Consider the following 21360-nt stretch of genomic DNA (forward strand, 5'->3'; position numbering starts at 1 on the left):
GGGAGGCGTGCAACTTTTCCATGTTCTTCTCCTAAATTTCTCTCCAGGGACCTAATATTAATTTTAAATGGAAGCTAACAATGTTTTTGCCCCATCAGCTCCTGTAAATACTGCAACCTGTTTCTGTTTGCATAGTTTTGGTTCACATATGCTTTCAAAAAGTTATGCCTTTATGGATTAAATTAGGAATGAGGTAGCTCTGAACCGTCTGTCAAAGAGGATGGTACCACCTAGCTGACCTTGGAAAAACTAGATCAAGTTGATCCTGCCTAGTAGTTAGATGGAAGACCATCAGGGAATGCCTGCGCTAAGAACTGGCCAGAAAACAAAAAGCAAAAATGACATCTACCAAAGATAACAACAGCGAACTATTTTATTGTTGCCAAGAAAATTTCATAGATGTGCCCTGAGCTGTGTTTCAATATATTATCTGAAGCCTCCAGCTCAGGAAAAAAGAGCAAAGAAATAAAAGAGGATTTGCCTAAGCTTGAATCACTGCTCCTGCCTATTCTCACAAAACATGTGTTGAAGAATTAACAATCCTCTTCTTAAAGAAAATGGCTCATAAGTAGTTCTGTGATTTTTGTATCTTTGGTATCTAACTACCTGACATTTATTTTTAAAAAAATTCCAATGGGCTCATCGGCATTCTCAGAGTATAAAAATTGAGAGGGATAGCAGTCTAGGGTCCATCTACCCAGGAAACAGACAGCTGATCAGCTGTGAGTCAAAGGGCAAGGTCCTGAAGACGAGAGTTCAAAAATGGAAAGTGTCTTCTTCAGTTTTCCTTCTGCTAAATTAGAATTTTGTTGCTGATCATCTCCAACTTTGTAAATCTGTCCAGAATATGCTTTCCAAATTCCAATGTGCCTAACCAATCCCCAAAATGTAGCCTAGATTCAACTGTATGTGCATGATCTGAGCCAAGAGACTCATGACAGCAACTAAGAAGCTACCGAGCAGATGAGAGGAGTAAAACCAGGTTACTTTTCTGCTTATCAGATCTCAAATATTCCACCTCACACTGCAGTCATCAATCCTAGACTGATACAGTCTTCTCTAGGCTCAATTTGTCCTTAGTAGCAGACTCTCCATAGAGTCAAATATCTCTTGTCTTTTAATACAATGTGATATAAAATTTAAAAAAAAATCTCTGCTGGCAGCAGCCTACTTTATGGTGTAGTAATGGGTAGGTGTAAAGGGCATTTTGGTGGCAAGAGCTGGGTGGTTCTTCTTCCTCACCTCTACAGTGAGGGCTGTGTTCAGTTTGCTGAATTCACTGTCCACGTAGCCCATAGCAATATTCTTCTGCAGGCATGGTGATGGGCAGCCACTAGTAACTTCACCTAGTGTAAAGAGAAACAGCTAGAGCATTGCTCAATAGGGAGCATACAATTTCTACACCTAACAAAAACAACAGGAAACAAGAGTTTTCGGATTTCCACACTATCCTCCCCCAGTACCCATTAAATAGCATAACATTCTTGCTTCCCTTGCATAGTGCCTTCCAGATGTGCTGGAATAACTCCCACAAATTTCAACCAGCATAGTGGTTAGTGAAACCACTTAGCATAGTGGCATAGTGCAAAGCAGAGTCCTCAGATTACAGGGCCTACGGTCTCTCTATCGAGAAAGATTAACAAAGAGCAATGAACAAAAATGGTGCTTTAGGTAGCAATTAAGAACAAGCAAACAGGGCATGGTTATTTCAAGTTCAGATTGTTACCAGGTAACAACAGTCCAATTCAAAGTCAAAATTCTATGTTTTTAGATCAAAACATTTTAAATTTGAATTGTTTTATACATCTCAAGTTTATATAACGTTCTATGTGTAAATATGTATCATTTAATTTTGGATGTGTATGTTGTATTGTATGAATCCAGCTGATTGTGATATATTCAATGAAACATTACACAAACCTGGCTTGGCATGATACGTGAATTCAGTCACTGTATGAAGTCAACCACACCAACAGGTATCATCATCATCATCTAGATTTCAGATCCATTAGACTACCTACCAATTGCCTTGCCCTCTGGGCTAAGAATGGGCACATGCTGCCGGATGGGAGGTCCTGTGGAAGTCAGTCCTACACGCTTCTTTTTCGGTTTCTCTTTAATTTGGGCCAAAATGATTGAAGCACCAGGGAAATCCATGGCAACACGACGGCGCTTCCCTGGAAGAAAGTCAGAAAAGTACAGTACCATGATAGCACTGGATCCCTTATTGTGGATCAGAAGATCCTCCTTTCAGGAACAACTACTTCTTGCTCAATATAGTTCCCACCCCGTTTATGCTCTGGTTAAGTTCCTGCCAATAGTCCCAAAGATGCTTTTTTTCAATAGGCAACTGGACTTTGTTGTTTTTCTTTGAAGACATTTCGCTTCTCATCCAAGAAGCTTCTTCAGCTCTTGAATGCTTCTTGGATGAGAAGCGAAACGTCTTCAAAGAAAAACAAGAAAGTCCGGTTGCCTCTTGAAAAAGCACCTTTGGGGCAACCAGGACCTGGATGACTGAGAAGCTCCATAGACATGCCTGCCGATATTTAATCTTTGTTTCGTGTCCCATCAAGGTTGGGCGGACATTGGGAAGTGTGGCTTTGGCTGGGACAAAAAGAAATTAAGAATCCGATGGGTACTTACCAAGAGTCCACACCAGACTGGCCTCCACAGGGGTTGTGTTCTCATCAATGTCATTCCCATAAAGACAGAGACCTGCTTCCAGTCGCAAACTATCCCTAGCTGCAAGTCCGGCCAGCCACACAGAGGAGTCCCTAAGCAGCAGCTCAGCCAGCTCTACAGCTTGTTTCGCAGGGACAGAGATCTAGGTATGAGAATGCACATTAATTTATTTGGTGGTGATTTATTGACGAACATTTTCTCACCCTGTGTTTTAATCATCCCAATATTTGGATTTAACAGACACTCTGACATTAATTATTTCTTCCCTATCAACACATTACCTTTCTCTAATTGGAGAATAATTTACCAGTAGTCTCTTCTCAAACTGCTTGTCCAACTGGATGCCATCTTACCATGTGCTGCTATTGCAAGCCTTTTCCCCAGAGATCCTTATTCCTGCCCACATCTAAAAGCTGTCAGTGTAATACCTCTACGCCATCCTCGCCTGTGTAGCCACAACGTGTCACCCTGCAGCCTTCCACTCCAAATACGGCCATTATCCCACTGCTCATGAAGGGTAACTTAGCCAGATCATCTGCCACCCCAGGTTGCAGCACACGGGCCATAGCAGGACCTGGCATCAGAAAAAAAGCAGAAAATAGACCAGCATGTAGTTTAAGTAGTTCTGGAACTTCAGCAAAGTATAATGAAGAAATTTAGTTCTATACAATATTGCATATCTACGGCTGGCACTCTAGGAATTCACCTTTCAATGGTTGAAATAATATTTGCATAAGTTGCTTCTCAGATTCCCAATGGCAGTCCTAAGAAATGTTATTTACCTTGCAGAGCAAGCAAAGCATTGTCTGATACCTCCAAGTGTACATCATAACCAGCTGCTTTCATCTCCTTCATCTTGTTCTACAATATGTAATGGACAAAATAGTAAGATAAAACAGAGAGGATAATAGTTTTCCTGGTCTATTCTATTTCTGTAACAGAATTTTATTCTTCTTATCTCAGTTTCTCCTCCTTCCTCTTGGGAATTAATGGTAATGAGAAACATACCTCCATGAGGGCAAAATCTTTCTCCATGCAACCGGCATTAGAGACCACGTATAAGTGCTGGTCTGAGGTGTTGGTCACAATCAAATCATCTATAATGCCGCCCTTCTCATTTGTGAACAGAGAGAGTGTGCCCTGAAAGGAAAGTTAAATTGAGCCAATTCCATTACTGGTCTCTCATATAAGTTTTCAAGAAAGAGACGCTGAAGCTGAGAACTGGATACAAATGTAATAAGCATCAAAGCTGGCATCCAAAAGAGCATCCCCTATCCCAATCCATAAAATATATATCCTTTAATCCTGCAATGTGAAATGAGATTCCATTGTTACAATTCTATATAAGCTATGCATAGCGTTTATTTCTTAACATCATAATGACATGCTTATGGTACCTTGTTTTAAATATTTCAGAAATATATTTTTACTACTCCATTGTTTAAAGCATGAATTCAATTTTTTAAGTTAAGAGTACCAAGACTCTTCAAATGCAAGGCCCTTTTGTATTCTTCAATACATTGGTTTTGGATGTTGAAGAGTCAATCTAAGTTATTCATATCTTTAAAAATAGAGAACCAGAATTATGTAATAGAGTTGGAACTAGCAGTCTGTTAATTTAACATCTTCAGTGCAGAATCTATAATGGAGGTTTCAATTATAGCAATCCATTTTCTGCTTAAATATTTGCATCAGGTTACTCCACTTTTGAGGAGTTCATTGCTATTAAGAGCTTCTAATTTTGCCACAGTCTGATTTCTAATTTCCGCACATTGTTCTACATTTTCTGATCTCTAGAGCAGCAGAAATCACGATGGTCCTGTAGATAGTTAAAAACTTGTATCTTAAGCTGATATTCTTCTCACTGGTCTAATTCTATCCAGTTCTTCCAACCATTCACGTTATTATCTGACTATGCACCAGGTTGTCTATGTTCTTCATAAAATGTGGTGATCAGAAGTGGTTACAGTAATCCAGATTTGTCAAAGATCAACTAACTAAGGATAGGTTTGATCTTGGATATCTCCGTGCCAAATCTACCATCCGATTGACTGGATATTCCAAATGATCTATTTGGTTCCATTGTACCTGATCAGGCTTCAGCTCTGCAATATCCCCAACTACAAGACTTTCTATAAACTTCACCCTGTCTCTGCCAAACACTTTAGTCTGTAAGAGAGAGAGAAAGAGAGAAATGTTTTATTTCATTTAATCCGGAAGAAAGTCCATGACGTTATATTATTAACATGACATGTAGGAACAAGGACAACATACTGAGACATAATTTCTGGGCCTACTTAGCATTTAAGAGTGAATGTGGTCAGTGGTATTCATGAAGGGTTTAATTAAGAGTATTTATGAAGCTGAGGGCTGAACTGTGGTGTCCTTGATTAGGGCATTGTTTTCTGCCCAAAAGGAAAAAATAAAAGTTATCTACAAAATACCGTGTAATGATTGTAACAGCTGCTGTGTAGGACAGACAGGTAGAAGACTAGCATCCCTGAACACTTAAGTAGCAGACAGAAGACAAGACAAAAACTGCTTAATCTCATAACACGTGGACAGACTCAGTCATATTTTCAACTGGGAAACTGGGCATCTTAGACAAAGTTAAATGCAAAAATGCTAGGGAATTCCTGAAAGTGGTATTCAGACAAATCAATCATCAACAGACAGAGATAAACCAATTTACATACTATTCGAACAACACAATAAAAAAGCTAAGAAGGAAAGAAAAAGAGCAGAATACATCTCCAGCTGCTAATATGGAGTAATTGTGTAATTATTGTAATAAACAATAATATGGGGCAATAAGCAGCGAAGGAAGGATTAACACCAAACAAAAAACAATACACTAATAAAGGTACTACCAAGAAGAAAACACCACCATCACCACCAACACTAGGGCAGGGCAGGACAAAGGCAAACTATTGCATATAAACCAAGAGCAAAGCCCACTCACTAACATTGGTGATGTTATCTAATCAGGGAATGAAATGTCTGCAAGGAAACAGACTTTTCCCTTATCCTACACCTTCCACAGATTTGTGCTGCACAAATTATAAAAAACAGAACAATAAATCAGAAGACCAAATAAAATAATAGAAATTCCCAAGGCTTCTAAGATAATTTACTTGTCCTTGGAAATGTATGTTTTTGCCTGACATAACCAAGCAAACCAGTATCTCTGCAGACACCATTACAATGATGAGGTGCCGCAACTAAGAAGGCTTAATCTCTGCGGTATTATATCCAGATGATCTCAAGCGAGGAAAGCTAGTGGAATGATATTGGCAAAAGTAATCCATCAGTTTACAATGATTTTCTGTAATGTAGTCCCATCCAGATTTCTTATGCCAACTCTGCTCCGTTTTGGAAATCCAACCAACCTATTTTAAAAAACCAGTTCAGGAACAGAATTTTTTAATATTAATTCCAGTGTTGGAAAACAAGATAACTCGTAATGGAAGCTCTAGAAAAGTGAACCCACCTCAAGTAGTAGTATGGTTGCATGCAATGTATAGTCAGGAAGTAATGCTGCTTACATAAAAGTTAGACAAAAATCCCTGACACAATAGAACTTTGATAGATCTATTCATGGTCGGACGTGTGTATGTTTAATTTTAAGGTTACTTTGCCTCTTTGGTTGAGGACTTAAATGCCAGAAATGGGCAGGATTAAAGCAGATACAGATAGTATCTGCACTGGGTAGAGCTCCCTACCTCTTCTCATATAAAAGCATATATTGTTTGCCCCCCCCACAAATCTTGCAATCTGCCCCCCCCCCCAATATTGTAGTTGTTGAAAGCTCCCAGGCACCTTCCCAGTAATTGAAATTTATATTTACCAACAAAGAAATAAATACAAAACTTAACACAAAAGTAGTTTGTCGTGAAAGCGACTGCCTGTGAAGGCTCCTGGATTGAGGCTGAAAGATGAAAGCGGAAACAGTATGCTCCATCCCATATTTGGGTAGGCCAGGTTGCCCTGATAGAAAAAAACACTTCCCAGTAGTCCTACAAAGGCCCACTGCCAGTGACATATCAGTGAAATGTAGAACTCCAACTATTGCAGTGTTTCTCAAGAACAAGGGGTTTCCGTTTCCTAAAATATCAAAATATGGTGGATTCACAAGTGAAATCATATATGTGGTTCATTCGGTTTTGAAAATCAAGCCAGTTGTAGTTTATTCAATAAATTATGGCTTAGCACAGCCCATGAATTCAATTTTAGCTAAATTAAGATCCAGTTGCTGATTCTGATGAAACGGACAACTGGAGACATGAGAGAGGAATTCTAAGACAGGAAGGTGGTGACTTTTAAGCCTCCCTCTGACGTTACCTGGAGCATATGGGACACATCAAAGAGAGAACAGTGTTGACGTGTGTGGAGATGGGAGTCCAAGTGGCTGTGTGTGTATTGCACAGGAAGGCTCCAGCCTGCGAAGTCCACCATCTTCCCACCATGATGTCGGTGGAAGTCATAGAGAGGGGTCTGTTTCAAGTTCTCCTGTGGACAAAGGCAATAGATGATTGCCAGAAACTCCCAAGTGATCATTCAGAACGAAGTGAGGCCAGAACAGGCCAAGAAACCCATTATTAATCCTACCATAACTATTCCTGACCACAGCCCAATTAGAAAGAAGAACACCAGGGGTAGTATTGACTTACCTTCTCTACCGGTACGCAAATGTGACTGTATGCAACACCTCTGCGCATGCGCACAGCCTTCCGTGCATCGCTTTTGGCGAAAAAGGGCCTAAATAGGATGCTGTAGAGCTTGGGCAAGTGGGTGGGGCCACCCACAATTTCCGCTACTGATTTGAGCGAACCAATCCAAACCGGTAGAATACCACCTCTGAAGAACACCCTTTCCCCAACTACTTCACTGCAAAAACAACAAGCCCTCTTTTGTAGCTTTGAGTTTCCCAGAAATCCAGGCATTACATCTTGGTAATCCCTTTGCTATCCATGAAAAAACCAAACATCTGCTACTGTTTCAGCCTTAGCTTAAGACAAGCCGCTGGTTCAATTTTCTGATGCGGGAACAGGACAGGGGGGGTAGTCTGTCTAAGCTGCCTTCGACCTTTGTAATTAGACTTGTTTACTCAATGTGTTATCTCAAGTCCATTGTCAAGAGGACTGCAGTCCTTCTTGCCCTTTGTACCTTCCTCTGCTCTTTCCTACTTGCTGAAGTCCTGTCCATAGGTTCGTGAGTGAGAGTGAGCCATCTGGGTGTACAGAAACGGTAAAAAAAGGCAAGAGATAAAGCCCACTTCCAAAGAACCTGCATGTTAATATGCTAGAATTCACACAGTAATTTAGGAAAGGCATTTTGCCTGCTATTATTTATGAAAAGCAATTGCTGGGGTAAAATTGCCCATAAGTGGAAAGATGGGAAATGCAAATTAGTGCAAAATTCTTTAAATAGATTGAAGATGGGTAGGGGCTCCCTTCTCAGCATCCTTTTCATAGATCCAATCCTCCCCACTGCACTTACAGAAGACCAGAAGGTAAGTTACTTGTGGCTGATAAGAGAGAAGCAGCATCAGGGGGCTGTACTAGAATACCCCCAAGGCCCCTTCTAGCTCTATTCTGATTCTGATTCAGGAGCAAATATTTTAAGTGGGCTGATGTTCACTGCCAGCAGCTACAGCCACCTCTTCACAACTGCAGTTGTTCAGGAGACAGCCTGTCTTCTGTGTTGTTTTGATTTATGGAAGTATTAGTGCCAGAAGATCCAGCAAACTCAAGCTTCATGTTTCAATTTATGTTCCCAGTCCTGGAAGGCGTTCTCCTTCACTCGTATTATCTGTTGATAGCACTGCTTTTGACACCCCCCCCACCTCCACACCTGTGTTTTGAAAGTGACCTGCCATACTTGAGCAGTGACAGTTGCTAATTAGAACAATAAACCCTTCAATGGCGGCCTCTCACATTCAAGACACTCTTGCAATGTGTCTCTTGAGGCAAACGAAAATGGGAAATAGGTGATGAGTTTCAGGGCTTTTTGCTACTTTTTCTCCTTATTCGGAAAAGCACAACTCTTGGAATTAATTGTCTCCAGGAAACACGGTGTATTCGAGGAATCTCTCACCAAACTCCCACAAAACCATTTCTGACTTGGAAAGATGCTGGGAAAAGAGGTACCCGATCCTTATCTCTCTCTCTCCTCAAAACTGGCTGGCTGGATACAATCCATCATCGTGAAATAAATTCTGCCCTCTCTCTTGTACTTTGTTAAATCATATGTTTTGCGTGAATCGACCTGTTGAAGTCAGACTAAAGGCCTGAAACACCCCCCCCCCCTTAAGCTCAGTTGTCCGTACGAACGCATACAGCCGTGCGCTGCTTTTCTGTCGCCTGCCCCTGCCTTCCCTCCCTTCCGCAGAAGGCACGGGTGCCCTGCAGCTTTCTGGAGTTCAGGGACGGAGCTCCGTTTCGCACCGGCAGTTTTAATTCGGCGCGATCCTTGCCTGCTCGCCCACAAACGGGCAGCCCAACTGCACGCACGGCTGCCGCCCACCCTGCCACCAGCTCACCTGCCCAGAAGAAAAGCTCCGCTTCCCGCACGCAATCGCCCCGAAGGAGCCCAAGCGCCGGAGCGAAAGTCTTCCAGCAGCCCCAGCCCGCAGCATTTTCCCCCGCCAGCGAACACCCCCTCGGCTGCTCTGAATCTTATTTACGGACCCTCCCACCTCTGGACTCCCGGGAGGAGCCTGGGAAATGTAGTTGATCGCATTCCTGGAAATTGCTCCTAGGAACGGCCCGCCCCACCCCACCCAAACCCGGTCGACCAGGCCAGCTGTTAAAAGAAGTTGCTTCTGTACAGTAATGTAGAGCTCAGTTTGTTCAGCATTTCTCCTCTCCGTTTAGAAGACGTGGCAGAGCGAGAGAGCCCACACGTCTCTGACCATCTCGTGGTCACAACATCTGGTCTTTCGTAACCTTTTGCTTCTTTAAAAATGATTTTTTCCGGTCAATTTCAGATCCCATTCTCTGACACCACCCAAGGATATCCTCAAAGTGTGTTAAATCTGTTAAGTCTTTGACAAAGTCAGAGGAAAGATAGCTGAGAGGCAATGAATTGAAACAGATTAGCAATGATTGAAAAAAATCAGGAGTCCAAAAACATTTTTCAACTAATAAACTTTATTAAAAGGCATCATGAAAGCTTAAACCTTTTAATAAAATTTATTACTTGGAAAAGGTGTTAGCAGACTTTCTTCTTTTTTGGCCAACATCGACTAAGAGTTCATTTCCAGCATCTGCAATGGAGACAGTACATTTCATGCTAGTATAGTTTTCTGGAGATTCAAGGATAGACAGATAATTCTTTAAATCAGGCTATTAGTGCTACTAGTCTTGATGGTCTAAATTTTTAGTTTACTATCTTATTACCAACTGTCAAGCAGTAACACCTGACCCAAGTGTCTTGTATGCATCTGGTTGGCCACCTCCCCCACACACACAATGCTGGATTAGCTGGATCTTCATCCTCAAATTCCAGTAAGGACAGCACAGGGCAATTTTTCCTTCTCCCATTTGTACAAACTGTATCATTTCAGTTGCCTCTTATTTTCCCCCACTAAATGGATTAGGCTTAGGGTTATTAATGGTTGACAGTAAATTTATGTACCCATGTCATGATCAGAAGGATGCTGCACCAATTGATTATGTCTGTGACAGGCAAAAACTTTCCCAAGCATCAAGTTTTCCAGGACCTGGTTTTTGGAAAGTAAGTTTGTCTTTCTCATAGGCTGGTGATGAGCTGAACCATCATAAGGATAAGGAGAGGGATACAGTCCAATTTAAAATCTGCAAGTTGCAGGATGTGGGGTTGTGTCTGAAGTCCTGCCCCACTTTTATTTGCAGCAATGTTGATTGCAGTGCTGCATCTTTTCAGATTTTGACACCTCCCACAAACACCTATGAATGCTACCTTTCTCAATCACTCTTTAAACTACCTAAATGGATAATTGTCATATATACACCAAACTGAATTTATCAGTCTGATATCCATTCATTCTATTTGGAGAGATTTTTGGTAACTTTTGCCTGCTTCAGACAGTAATGAAAATGGCAATAGATGCCCGGAATCCTAAGCCTTGTTCTACACAAGGAACCCTTGGAGGAGCCACCAAGCTCATTTCAAGGTGTTTGGCTGCAAGGTATTCATCCTTTTTTTATACAACTGGGTTCACATAGCTCATGTTTTTTTCATGATTTGTTGAATAATCCAGAATTATCTGGATTCAATACCATTCAAGCTAGTCAAACATTGCCATGATGTAGGTTGTTTTGGTTTTGTGTTTGTCTAGCATTTGTGATTCGTAAGCTGAGATTTATGACAGTGTGTGTTGTATGAGTTTAACCAGTTCAGAAAAAACCATAATTTATTCTTCTATATCTTAACTAGTGTACAAATCAACATATCTGGGTTCACACAACATGCTAACCTGAAATGAAAATACAAACCAACCACATTAGTTTTCTACTGAACCCGTGCATACTCATCAGACTAATTCATGAATAGGCTGAAGAACTCTAGAAACAATTTAAAGTATGTCAGTAGGGATTCAGTATTCAAAATCTCTGAGAAATCAAGACATAAGCCAAAGAGGGGGAAATTTCTACACCTACTGAGTTGGACTTTAACTTCCATTATCTCCAATCATTAGGTCAGCCATGGAAGATAGAAGCCATTAACACCCGCAGGATGCAGGTTCCTATATAAAAATAAATGCTGAAAAATAGACATCCACTAAGCTCAGGAATGCAATTGAGACAGTGCATTTCATGCTGGTATAGTTTTCTGGAGATTCAAGGATGGACAAATAACTCTTTAAGTCAGGCTATTGATGCTATTAGTCTTGATGGCCTTTTAGTTTACTATCTTAGGTTATTACCAATGTAATACCTGAGAACTGCACACATATAAAATAATAAAAAATGATAACAGGTATTATCCATTCAAATACATGTAAACAAAAGCACAAATTTGCTGTCATGTTTAGTACAGTACTGGCATCTTGCTGCAAACTATGACAGTCTATATTTTCAGCATTTGGTGTTTAAGAATTTTATACAGAATGTGAAATTAATGAATGTAATATAGACTTATTAATAAACACCTTAAAACCAACAACAATTAGCAAAGTGAACATTCTACCTAGCGATTAGTCTGTCCACAGTATTGAAATTATAGGTATCTGAATATTTACTAGTTGTTGTTTCAATTATTATTCTATTGCTGTGATAACATTTAAAAGAGAAGAGAAGCAAACATTATTTCAGAACCATAGAGTACAGTAGAACATCAACATAAATGCGAGAATCACAGTTGGGGGAAAATGAAATTACTCAGAAGTAATCATTTAAAGTAAAGAGTACAATAGGTGAAAGATCTGTCATTACTTTTTTTTATTGGGCAGATAATTTGAGACTTCATCTCATTCTTTGCTACTTTGTTTTTCATCTCATATATACTTGGGAACTATATGGCAGCAGTGTTTCCTTCCACTTCAATTCTCGGAATAGCCTCTTCCTCTTCCTGCCAATAAGGAGAAATAAATACACGGCCCCATAGCAGGAAACAGAGCAAACTTTGATAGGACTGAAGGCAGATTTCTTACTAATAATGCCACTAGTAATGAAACCATCTCCATCGGATGGCTGGAAGGAATCAGCCTCAAAGGTCCAATTTTTTTGCCCCAGAAACTATATTCAAAGAAAAGAAATTAAAGCATGTATTCCATATGTATCTTTAACAAAAATTTGCATGCTGCCTTTAGGATCAGAAGTATTTTCCATGTGTTTACAGTGTGTCATTATATAATACATAGCTTTTCATTTATGTGACCCCTTAAATCTGCCTAAATAGCCCATTGAGATACATAATCCTGATAGAGTGCATTAGAAGTCTATTATGATCCTTTTCAACTATAAATAATTAACATAAATAATAAATAATAGGAAGGGCATAATAGATATACAGAAAAAGCTGTACAGTTACTTCAAAAATGTAAAACTTTTTTTAAAAAAATCACACACATCCCACTGCAGAAATTTATATTGTTCTACAGTTTGGTCCTTCTGACAACTATAAATTATGTCCATACTATAACAAGGTTTGTTCTTCATAACGAAAATTATTTTCTGTGGAAATCATGCAATGCTATTCCAGTAAATAGTAAGTCATTCAGTGGCTTGAATGAAGATGCTCAAATATCTCCTTGGTAATTGTAAAACTAACCTCCAAAAGGTGGTTTTCAGATATGCTTTGCAGATACAATTTATTTAAAGTTTTTTGACATGAGACAAAATGAACCAAACTTTCCCTTTCATTTAAGCAAGTTCAACACTCATTGGACATATGAGAAAACATATTAATAGCATATTGGGATAGAAAATTTATGATAAAACTTAGCTTTCTACCATCTCAATCCCTCCAAGAATACTAGTGTCATGGTTTAAGCGTGATGCAACATTTTCTTTTTGAAGTCTACATACATATGAAAAGACTTATAAATACTCTGTAATTATGAGGTAGACAGCCACATTCATCTCTGTATCTAGCATTTTTTTAAATTGCCCTTCTTCAGTCTTAGGACCTCAATATTCGGAGTCTTTTCGTCCTTCTTACAATATCTCAAGTCACTTTTTTAGAAAAATGAAGGATTTCTGTCCTCCATGCTCCCAGTACTAGATTCTTGAATATATTTCATTTTGCCTTAAAAAGAAACATATATCATGCAGCATGAAAAAGGAGATCAGGAGAGAAACAGCCCTAATTAGGCAGCTTCACCTTAGGTAATCTAACTTTCCAGGGTTCAGTGCAAGATATAGGTTTGAAAACCAGATTACCACAGAACTGAAACCAGAACCTAACTGGATAGTTATTGGAAATTTGAAACTGGAACACAGAAGTAATCAAGTCTTAATCTTCATGCTCCTGCTTAATCTTCCTTCTTCCTGCTCAGGCCAGACTACAGTGCAGAATGCAGCCCTGCTTGGAAGCCTTGCTTCTTGTCTTGCAACCATTCAAGTATAAGAAAGTAGATTAAGGTCATAAGAGTCCTCTATCTGAAATACACATAAGAAACAACAAGTTGAGCACAATGAAGAATGCCCCCCCTTTTTTTTTTTGCATAGGCCTAATACTGTGTTCTTCTTCCCCTCTCCCTATTTAGACAATGTAATCTAGGGGGGAAAAGCTGAACTGGGACTCGAGTAGTGTTTAACTGTCTTGGACTCTCATCAGCCCAAACAAACATGGTTAATGAACAGAGTTGCTAAAATATGTACCCTAACACTGGAAGGACCATAGGGAAAATATTACACCAATTCAAATTGACAACGTAAAATATGGTGAATCTTGACTAGTTATTATCTCTTACCTTAGTTTGTGTCAAGTGAACCTGGAAAACAATGCTAAACCAGTCTAAGTTCCATAAAGGAACATGTCATGTAAATAGCAATTGCATACTCGATGGGTTACACCTCCCCTCCAATCAGGATGATCATCATTCTGTGCATTTTAGCAGCCACTACTGTAGTTTTATAGATACAAGTCAGTAAGGGTCTTTGGATGTTACCACAGATGGCCTGTGGGTAAATATCTTAAAAGAGGCTTTGTATAGAGAAAGGGGGGTACTTTATCCACTTGCAGTACTTAGAGGTTCTGACTGTTTTTCAGTAGTAACTACACTTCTAAGACAAGAAGCAGAAGAATAGAGAAACTAACATCAAAGCGCCCAATCCGTGCTACTGGTTGGTTGGCCTGGAGCATCTCCGTTAAAATCCACATTTGCTGCAGTTCAGAAGACACTTTGTCAGCATCAGGAAGTCCCTGAAAGCAAAGAATAACTATATTCATATATACAGTTTTCTGCTGCTTTTGCTCTTGCAAGAACAACTTTGTCTGAAAGTCGCTCCTCTCTAGGAGCTGCTAACAATCTGCAACCAGACTAAGCTTATATATCTTTGCTAAGAAATATGTCTATTCTCGGAGAAAAAATACTATCTCAGTAATAATACTTACATCGTGTAGGCTTGTTGGCTGCTCCTGAGGAGAAGGATGAGAAAGCCAAGCTGGAAAGCCTTTCTGAGGACTCTGTAAAAAGGAGAAGGCAGTCCAAGAGAAACACACAACAAAATCAGGCAATATACACACCACACTCCATTTTCACCATTCACTTTCCTAGAACGGGTGATAAGGAAGATTTACCTTTAAAGGTATTTATTTTGACTGTTTCCAAGTATATAAAACCATTAGGAATTATATTACCTTGCAGATAAGAAGTAAGAGCTACAAAGTACAACTTTTCCTTATCTGAAAAAAAAAACTTTTTCAGGAAAAAACCCTCCAATGTCAGCTTCAGATTTCAATCTAGTTTGTATGTTGATATTAATACTAGGTCTTGTGCACACTAAAACAGGCAGTTACCTTCCTCAACATTACTAATTATAAATAATGTTATCATTAGTGCATTATGAATCTGGCAGAAAGAAGTAATTATCATACTTGCTCTATGGATGTCAGAGATATGTGGACAAAAATAAAACCCTTGAGTCAAAGTTCAACTTCAACGCAAAATGACACAAGCAAGTAACTAGCTAACAAATAAGCAAATAAACAAGTTCACTTCAATACAAATAGTCCTAACTTACCAAGCATTCATCAAGCAACCATTGAGAGTTACAATGGTGCTGAAAAAATAACTTTATGGCCTATTTACATCCCTCACAACATCCCTTGTTCATCACCATTAAAGTCAATATGTGTTGTCCTTCGCCTGATGCGTGGTTCCCGTCCCCTTTGAAGAGCAGACAGAGAAAGGGATTGAAAGAGAATATGTTTGCTCTTTAATGCATCAAAAGCAATGCAATTATACTAGTCACCTGGGCCTGGAAGATGCAAGCCTGCTACACACACAGCTTACAGTACTTTCTTGAAATTCCTTGCATTCCAATCTGCTGGGGGAGCGAGAAAAAAGTAAGAGATCCTACAGTCAATGTCTCATTTGCTTGACCCCCTTCCCCATTGCAGAGTGGAGAGATTAGAGAGAGATTTTAAGAGAGTAAGCTGCTCTTCTACACATCAAAGGCAATATAATTTCAGCAACAGGAAGGGTGAGGCAAAGGACAGATTGAGCGAGGACTACCTGAATAAGGATGGTTGGGAATAGATACCCCTTCGGATGTTGTGAATCAAAGCTATGAGCATCCTCAGCCAGTTTGACCAATGATATAGGATACCGCAGTTGCAACTTACCAACATATGTTGTTTCCCACCTTTTAAACATGTTTGCAAGTCACTGCAAGGATCCTGGGAGAATCAGAACAATTGCTAAAGAATCATATTTTGACAAAATTCTGAATATATGTACCTTCTGACACAAAGAAAAAAGCTGCAGCTCCTCGATTGTAAAATGCAACCATACTGGAGAAGGTTGGCGCAGGATGAAACGCATGGCAGACACCTGATCCACATCACAAAGCATCTAGCAAAACATGAAGACAAAGCATTACTGAAGCATATGCACCTACATAATTAACAGAAACTTTGATAATAAAATTAAATTACAGTATTACTACATACTACTATTATGGAATTACGTGATTGGGAAACATTGATAAATTTTGTTTGGCACTAGGGAAATAATAACATTTTGTTTAGATCCAGGAACAAATCATCACATTGAGGAAATTCTGCTACACCATTCTTTATAAGCTACAGTTTAGAAGGGAAAAAAAGCCATAAACCCGTAGTGGGGTTAACCTGGTCCCACTGTCTCCTTAGCAGCAGCTAGCATGGCACATCCCACTGGCCCATTCCCCATCTTCCCACTGCCTTCTCTTTCCTCAGCCACTGCCTATACCAGTGATGGCGAACCTATGGCACGCGTGCCACAGGTGGCACCCGGAGCCATTTGTCAGGGCACGCAAGGCACTGCCCTGTCAGTTGGCCAGCGCGCTTGCGCACTCTGGCCAGCTGAGTTCACCCTTTTTTAAAGCCATTTTTTGCCCTCCTCAGGCTCCAGAGGCTTTATAGGAGCCTGGGGAGGGCGAAAAGAGCCTCCCCCACTCCCCCGGAGGTCCTCATGAGCTTCCCTGAAGCCTCCGGAGCGCAAAAACCCGGCCCTACGGGCAAACTGGAAATTCAGGAACGGACTTCTGGTTTGCTTGGAGGGTCATTTTGACTGCTTCGGAGGCTTCAGGGAAGCCTCCTGAAGGTCCCTGAAGCCTCCGGAGGGCTCCTGGGGGGGGGTGGGGGAGGCTGTTTTCACCCTCCCCATGCTCCTATAAAGCGTCTGGAGCCTGGGGAGGGCGAAAAAAGCATGCAAAAATGGGGGGGTCGCTCCTGTAGTGAGCGCATGTGCACTGGGGGGTCACACATTGCATTATGGGTGCAGCATGCCTGCACATGACCCCCCTGTGCTCCCCCCACTTATGGCACGTGAGCCAAAAGATTCGCCATCGCTGGCCTATACCCACAAGGAACATCCTACCTACCCCACTCCCCATCACCACCTTCTTTGCACTGGACTAAATGAATGTTGGCCATGTTCCAGAATGCACTCTTCATTCATTTTAGGCAACAAGAAAACTCAGTTAGCTTGACCCACATCCCACAGAAGCTGAAATCATATTCTGCTATAAACACAGAAAAAAAAATAGCAGCTAGAGATATGAAATAAAAATGTGTCTACTACTTGAAAAAAATATCATAGACTAAGACAAAATATTAAAATGTGGAGATATCACACTGAGAACAAATACACTGTCAAGGCCATAACTGTTCTACTTGTAATATGTGGCTGAAAGAACTGGACCACCAGAAAGGCTGAATTAAGGAAAAAAACTTTACAATGCTTTTACATTGTAGTACTGAAGAAAATTGTTTAAAAAATACCATAGACTACACATAAGAGTGCATACTATTGATGTAAGATTAAATAAAATCAGACCACTCACATGAAGCTTTAATAAGGAAGCTAAAGAACATGGCATGCACACACACACACCAAAAAATCATTGCAGATTATGTTTAAAAAAAAAAGCTCATTAAAACACAGGCCAAAAGAAGATAAAGTAGCTAGATACTATAATTGATGATGGAAACACAATGTAGCTACTGTTAAGACTCACCCCAGTAAGTCATTTAACAGAAAACATTCTGACACTTAAAGGGATACAGGGATGAATGCTAACACTATTCTTACTCAACTTAGTTATCAATGATGTTGTCACAACCCAGAATGTGGAAAATCCCATTAAAGAGGTTAATATAAAATAAAAAATCCCACCTTTCCCAATAAAGGTGAAAAATAAGAATTTCTCAGTATTTATTTATGCAAACATTCTAATGCTCATTTTATACTCTCAGACAGGCTTTTAAAATTTTAACACCTGTAATGCTGAGAAGTGAAAGGTGGCATTTGGGGAGAAAATAAAAATGTACAAATGGACAGTTAGGGAACGCAATGTAGAACAAGTTCCCTCACACTGATATCTGAACATTTTTTTTACATCTTCAGTCAGTAAAATAAAAGTAAAACTGATCAATGACTGGAATGATTATTGTAGATTTTGGCAGACATGTTGAGTGTGTCAAATCTTTAAAGTCCAAACCCCACTAGTTCCTTTTTTATGCAGAAGAGATATAAGGGATTCTTATACTTCATAATGAGAAACTTTTCCTAAAGAAGTTCATTAGAACTATTTCCTTTCTGCATGTGGAAACATTTCCAATCATAATACTTGTTAGGACATTTAATTTCTAGATTATTCTTGTTTCACCACCTGTTTCCAGACCTATTCCTTTGGAGCAAATGAAATTTCCCACTTCCCCAGTAGAAAGTGAAATCCTGACCTGATGTCTGGAAATAGAGAAATAGTTTTGGGAACCCTCCTCGGTATGTGGGTTAGGCATCAAACAAAAATTACGTAGACAAGTAACCCATTTGGAAGGGCTCTCATTCCCACCATCTGCAGAACTTCGCCGCTGTACTCGAAGGGTTAAAAAGGCAGTATAGTAATTTTTGAATGCAACTGCCTGTAACTGAAATAAAAACAAGCACTGATTGAATCCACAGCAAGCAAGATGTACACAGTGAAGAGAATATAGAGAAAAATTTCATACATACTTTTTTGTTTCTCAGAATGTCTCTAGCAATAAGTTTTAAATAAATGCAAGATTGCTTATAGAAGCAAAGGGAAACAATTATGATTTGGAATTATCAATTGAGTAAATTAGATATATAAATTTTGGAATAGGAACTTCTGGCTCACAAATAACCTTACCTATGAGATTTAAATCAATTTCAGCTTCTGAATAACATTGGTCTACAAGGAGAAGACCTTGGAAATGAAAGTAGCTTAATTTTACTAATTACTAATTAATTTTACTAGAATTAGGTTACTAATAAAGAACAATTAAGTCCTGAGTATAAATTGGCTCCAGTTTCTAAGATACAGCTTCAGGTCAAAATTGCATCAAAATAATTTAAAATTGCAAAGGGTGTGTGCGATTATGCTTCATAACCTTTCTGCAAAATGTGATATAGCAGTGAGAATGGTGCCACACCAATCATTATAAATTTATGTCTATTGATACCAATAACATAACTTTCCATTCGTTTATTGGTTTTTCATGTAACATTTTCATGCTTTTTGCATGAAAAACTGACAAGCTCTAACATTGGATTAAACGACAAGGTTCCATCTTTATTCAGTATTTAAACTGTGCTTTTTGGCTTTTCTCTTGTGAAGGATCATCCCTGCAGAGATTCTAGCAGTAATTGGCAAAGCATGGATGAACTCCAGTTCTCTTGGTATCTTTTCTCCATGCCTGCAATATCCTGGTGGAATCTTTCCCCATGCTCATCACTCACTGCCCCACAGTTCAAAGGTCTAAATATAGCCTAAATATAGTCTAAATGCAAGTGTAGAAGTGAATTTTCAGTGGCATGTTTTCACTAAGGACCTAAGCAAATTTTCCACATGTTTTTCATAGTTGTCTGCCTTGCTGGTCTCAATGTGAAGATAAATTTATATACTTCTATGTGGTACCATTTTTATTGTTCTACTGTACTTTGTCAAGAGGTTACGAGGCATCATGGCAATTAGACACCTCCCTCCCTTGTAGTCAAATATACTCGCCTGTGTATAAATCTTTATTGTGAAATCTCTTGAAAACTTTAGCCACCCAGGACAATTTATCACCTGTTTTCTAATTCATCTAATCAAAATATATAAAAATAACATGTTTTATCTCGGAGGTTGATAATTTCCCAAAATTTGTAGACCAGTGTACTTTATCCATTGTGCATCCTTGACATCTGCTTTTCTTTCACACTTACATGCGTGGTCTGCGAGTGTGGAAATGAAACATCAATCACCAGAACACCAGGCCGGCCTATCTCGGTCTTCATGTCTCCCACTTGCAGTGCTACTGGGTTCTTAATGGTGCAGGGGACTGGCTCCAATGCCATGGTTCCTCCCTCTGGAACAAAATAACAGCTTCAATAAAGTGGCATAGGACAATCACAACCATTACCTCACTATATTACATACAGGCATCCTATGCTAAAGGGATTTCTGCCATTTCCCCATGATTAGAATGCAGTACTGCAGGCTATTTCTGTTGACTGCCAGCTGCCAGCAGTTTGATTCTCATCGGCTCAAGGTTGACTCAGCCTCCCATCCTTCCGAGGTCAGTAAAATGAGGACCCAGATTGTTGGGGGAAATACGCTGACTCCGTAAACCGCTTAGAGAGGGCTGTGAAGCAGTATATAAGTGCTATTTTTCACCCTTACTGGATGAGGAAGTTTTCGAAAATGCAAACACTTCCACAGAAGCGCTATAACTTTTCCATTAATCAAAGTGTTTTTGTTATTTTATTATTGATTATATTTTTATTTATATAGCCTTCTAACGCTTTTCGTAAAACACAGGACACTGTGCCAGGAAATCCTATTCAGTCAAGGCACCCAAGCGGTTATTTCAGATATCTGATGCCGCTAACTAGTTATGAAGAATTTAAAATAAACGCGACAGCCGGAAATCTACGCCTATCTTACCTATCCCTTGAAACTAAACAACGACGACCCTCTCCGACCCTGCTGATTTCTGTATTATTAATAGGGCAGATGGGCTGTCGGCCAGCTTATCGAAGGGAAACGTCATTAGCCCGCACTAGCGGCGGACAGACAGACGACGGCCAAAGCTCCATCATGCGGGAAAGGCAGCCAAGAGCGGGTCCGCCCAATGCCGTTACTTCACACACACAACTTGGGAACACAACGACTCGTCTGCTCCCGGCCAGCCCGGTTACGAACACACGCCCTGTCTTTTCCACCCGCTTCCTTCCCGCTTGAAGGACGGCTCCCGGCGTCTGTAAACTCAATGCCGCTTCCAGGATGAGCGCCCCGCGCTTACCGCGGTTGCTGCCGCGAAGAGGCTTTCCTGAGGCGGAACCCTCGTTGCTAAGGTTCGCGTCGCATTTCGAACCGCGGGTGACGTAGCGCGCCCTCCCGAAGGCCCAGGAAACCCGCCCCTCCCCCGAAAAGGCGGGACTTGCCACCTGAACTCTATAGCGAAACCAGCGACGTGTCCAACGCCAGCTCCGGCCCTTTTTTTTAATCGGACACAAATGGCCGCTTCATAACCCGA

The 21360-nt window shown here is 40.2% G+C and overlaps 2 protein-coding genes across 3 annotated transcripts; both read right to left on the minus strand.

Moving 5' to 3' along the window:
* Positions 1-355: 355 nt before the first annotated feature.
* Positions 356-9362, minus strand: AMT (aminomethyltransferase). The gene is made up of 9 exons (XM_081971005.1): positions 9224-9362; positions 7024-7191; positions 4771-4851; positions 3691-3822; positions 3465-3543; positions 3111-3256; positions 2644-2824; positions 2022-2177; positions 356-1346 (listed from the first exon to the last, which is right to left on the minus strand). The coding sequence occupies exons 1-9, from the start codon at positions 9317-9319 to the stop codon at positions 1168-1170; spliced, it is 1218 nt and encodes a 405-aa protein (XP_081827131.1). The 5' UTR covers positions 9320-9362; the 3' UTR covers positions 356-1167.
* A 1679-nt stretch (positions 9363-11041) lies between these two features.
* Positions 11042-21248, minus strand: NICN1 (nicolin 1, tubulin polyglutamylase complex subunit). Of its 2 annotated transcripts, none has more exons than XM_081935863.1 (7): positions 21127-21248; positions 20048-20190; positions 18559-18747; positions 16073-16186; positions 14725-14796; positions 14428-14532; positions 11042-13766 (listed from the first exon to the last, which is right to left on the minus strand). In XM_081935863.1, exons 2-7 carry the CDS (start codon positions 20177-20179, stop codon positions 13725-13727), a joined length of 654 nt encoding a protein of 217 aa, XP_081791989.1. In that variant the 5' UTR covers positions 20180-20190; positions 21127-21248; the 3' UTR covers positions 11042-13724. The 2 variants fall into 2 exon arrangements, with proteins under 2 accessions (XP_081791989.1, XP_081791990.1); XM_081935864.1 differs by lacking the exon at positions 21127-21248 and adding an exon at positions 20769-21088.
* Positions 21249-21360: the final 112 nt, after the last annotated feature.

Source organism: Natrix helvetica (assembly GCF_964273705.1).
Source record: "Natrix helvetica genome assembly, chromosome: 1".
Classification (NCBI taxonomy): domain Eukaryota; kingdom Metazoa; phylum Chordata; class Lepidosauria; order Squamata; family Natricidae; genus Natrix; species Natrix helvetica.

Coding starts and splice junctions, on each gene's coding strand:
- AMT (XM_081971005.1), bottom strand. CDS start 9,319: ATGCTGCGGGCTGGGGCTGCTGGAAGACTTTCGCTCCGGCGCTTGGGC. Junction 7,192..9,223: donor GGAGCTTTTCTTCTGGGCAG/GTGAGCTGGTGG, acceptor CTTTGTCCACAG/GAGAACTTGAAACAGACCCC. Junction 1,347..2,021: donor CCCAGAGGGCAAGGCAATTG/GTAGGTAGTCTA, acceptor TCTTTACACTAG/GTGAAGTTACTAGTGGCTGC.
- NICN1 (XM_081935863.1), bottom strand. CDS start 20,179: ATGGCATTGGAGCCAGTCCCCTGCACCATTAAGAACCCAGTAGCACTG. Junction 18,748..20,047: donor CACACTCGCAGACCACGCAT/GTAAGTGTGAAA, acceptor TTTTTATTTCAG/TTACAGGCAGTTGCATTCAA. Junction 14,533..14,724: donor AGCCAACAAGCCTACACGAT/GTAAGTATTATT, acceptor CTTTGCTTTCAG/GGACTTCCTGATGCTGACAA.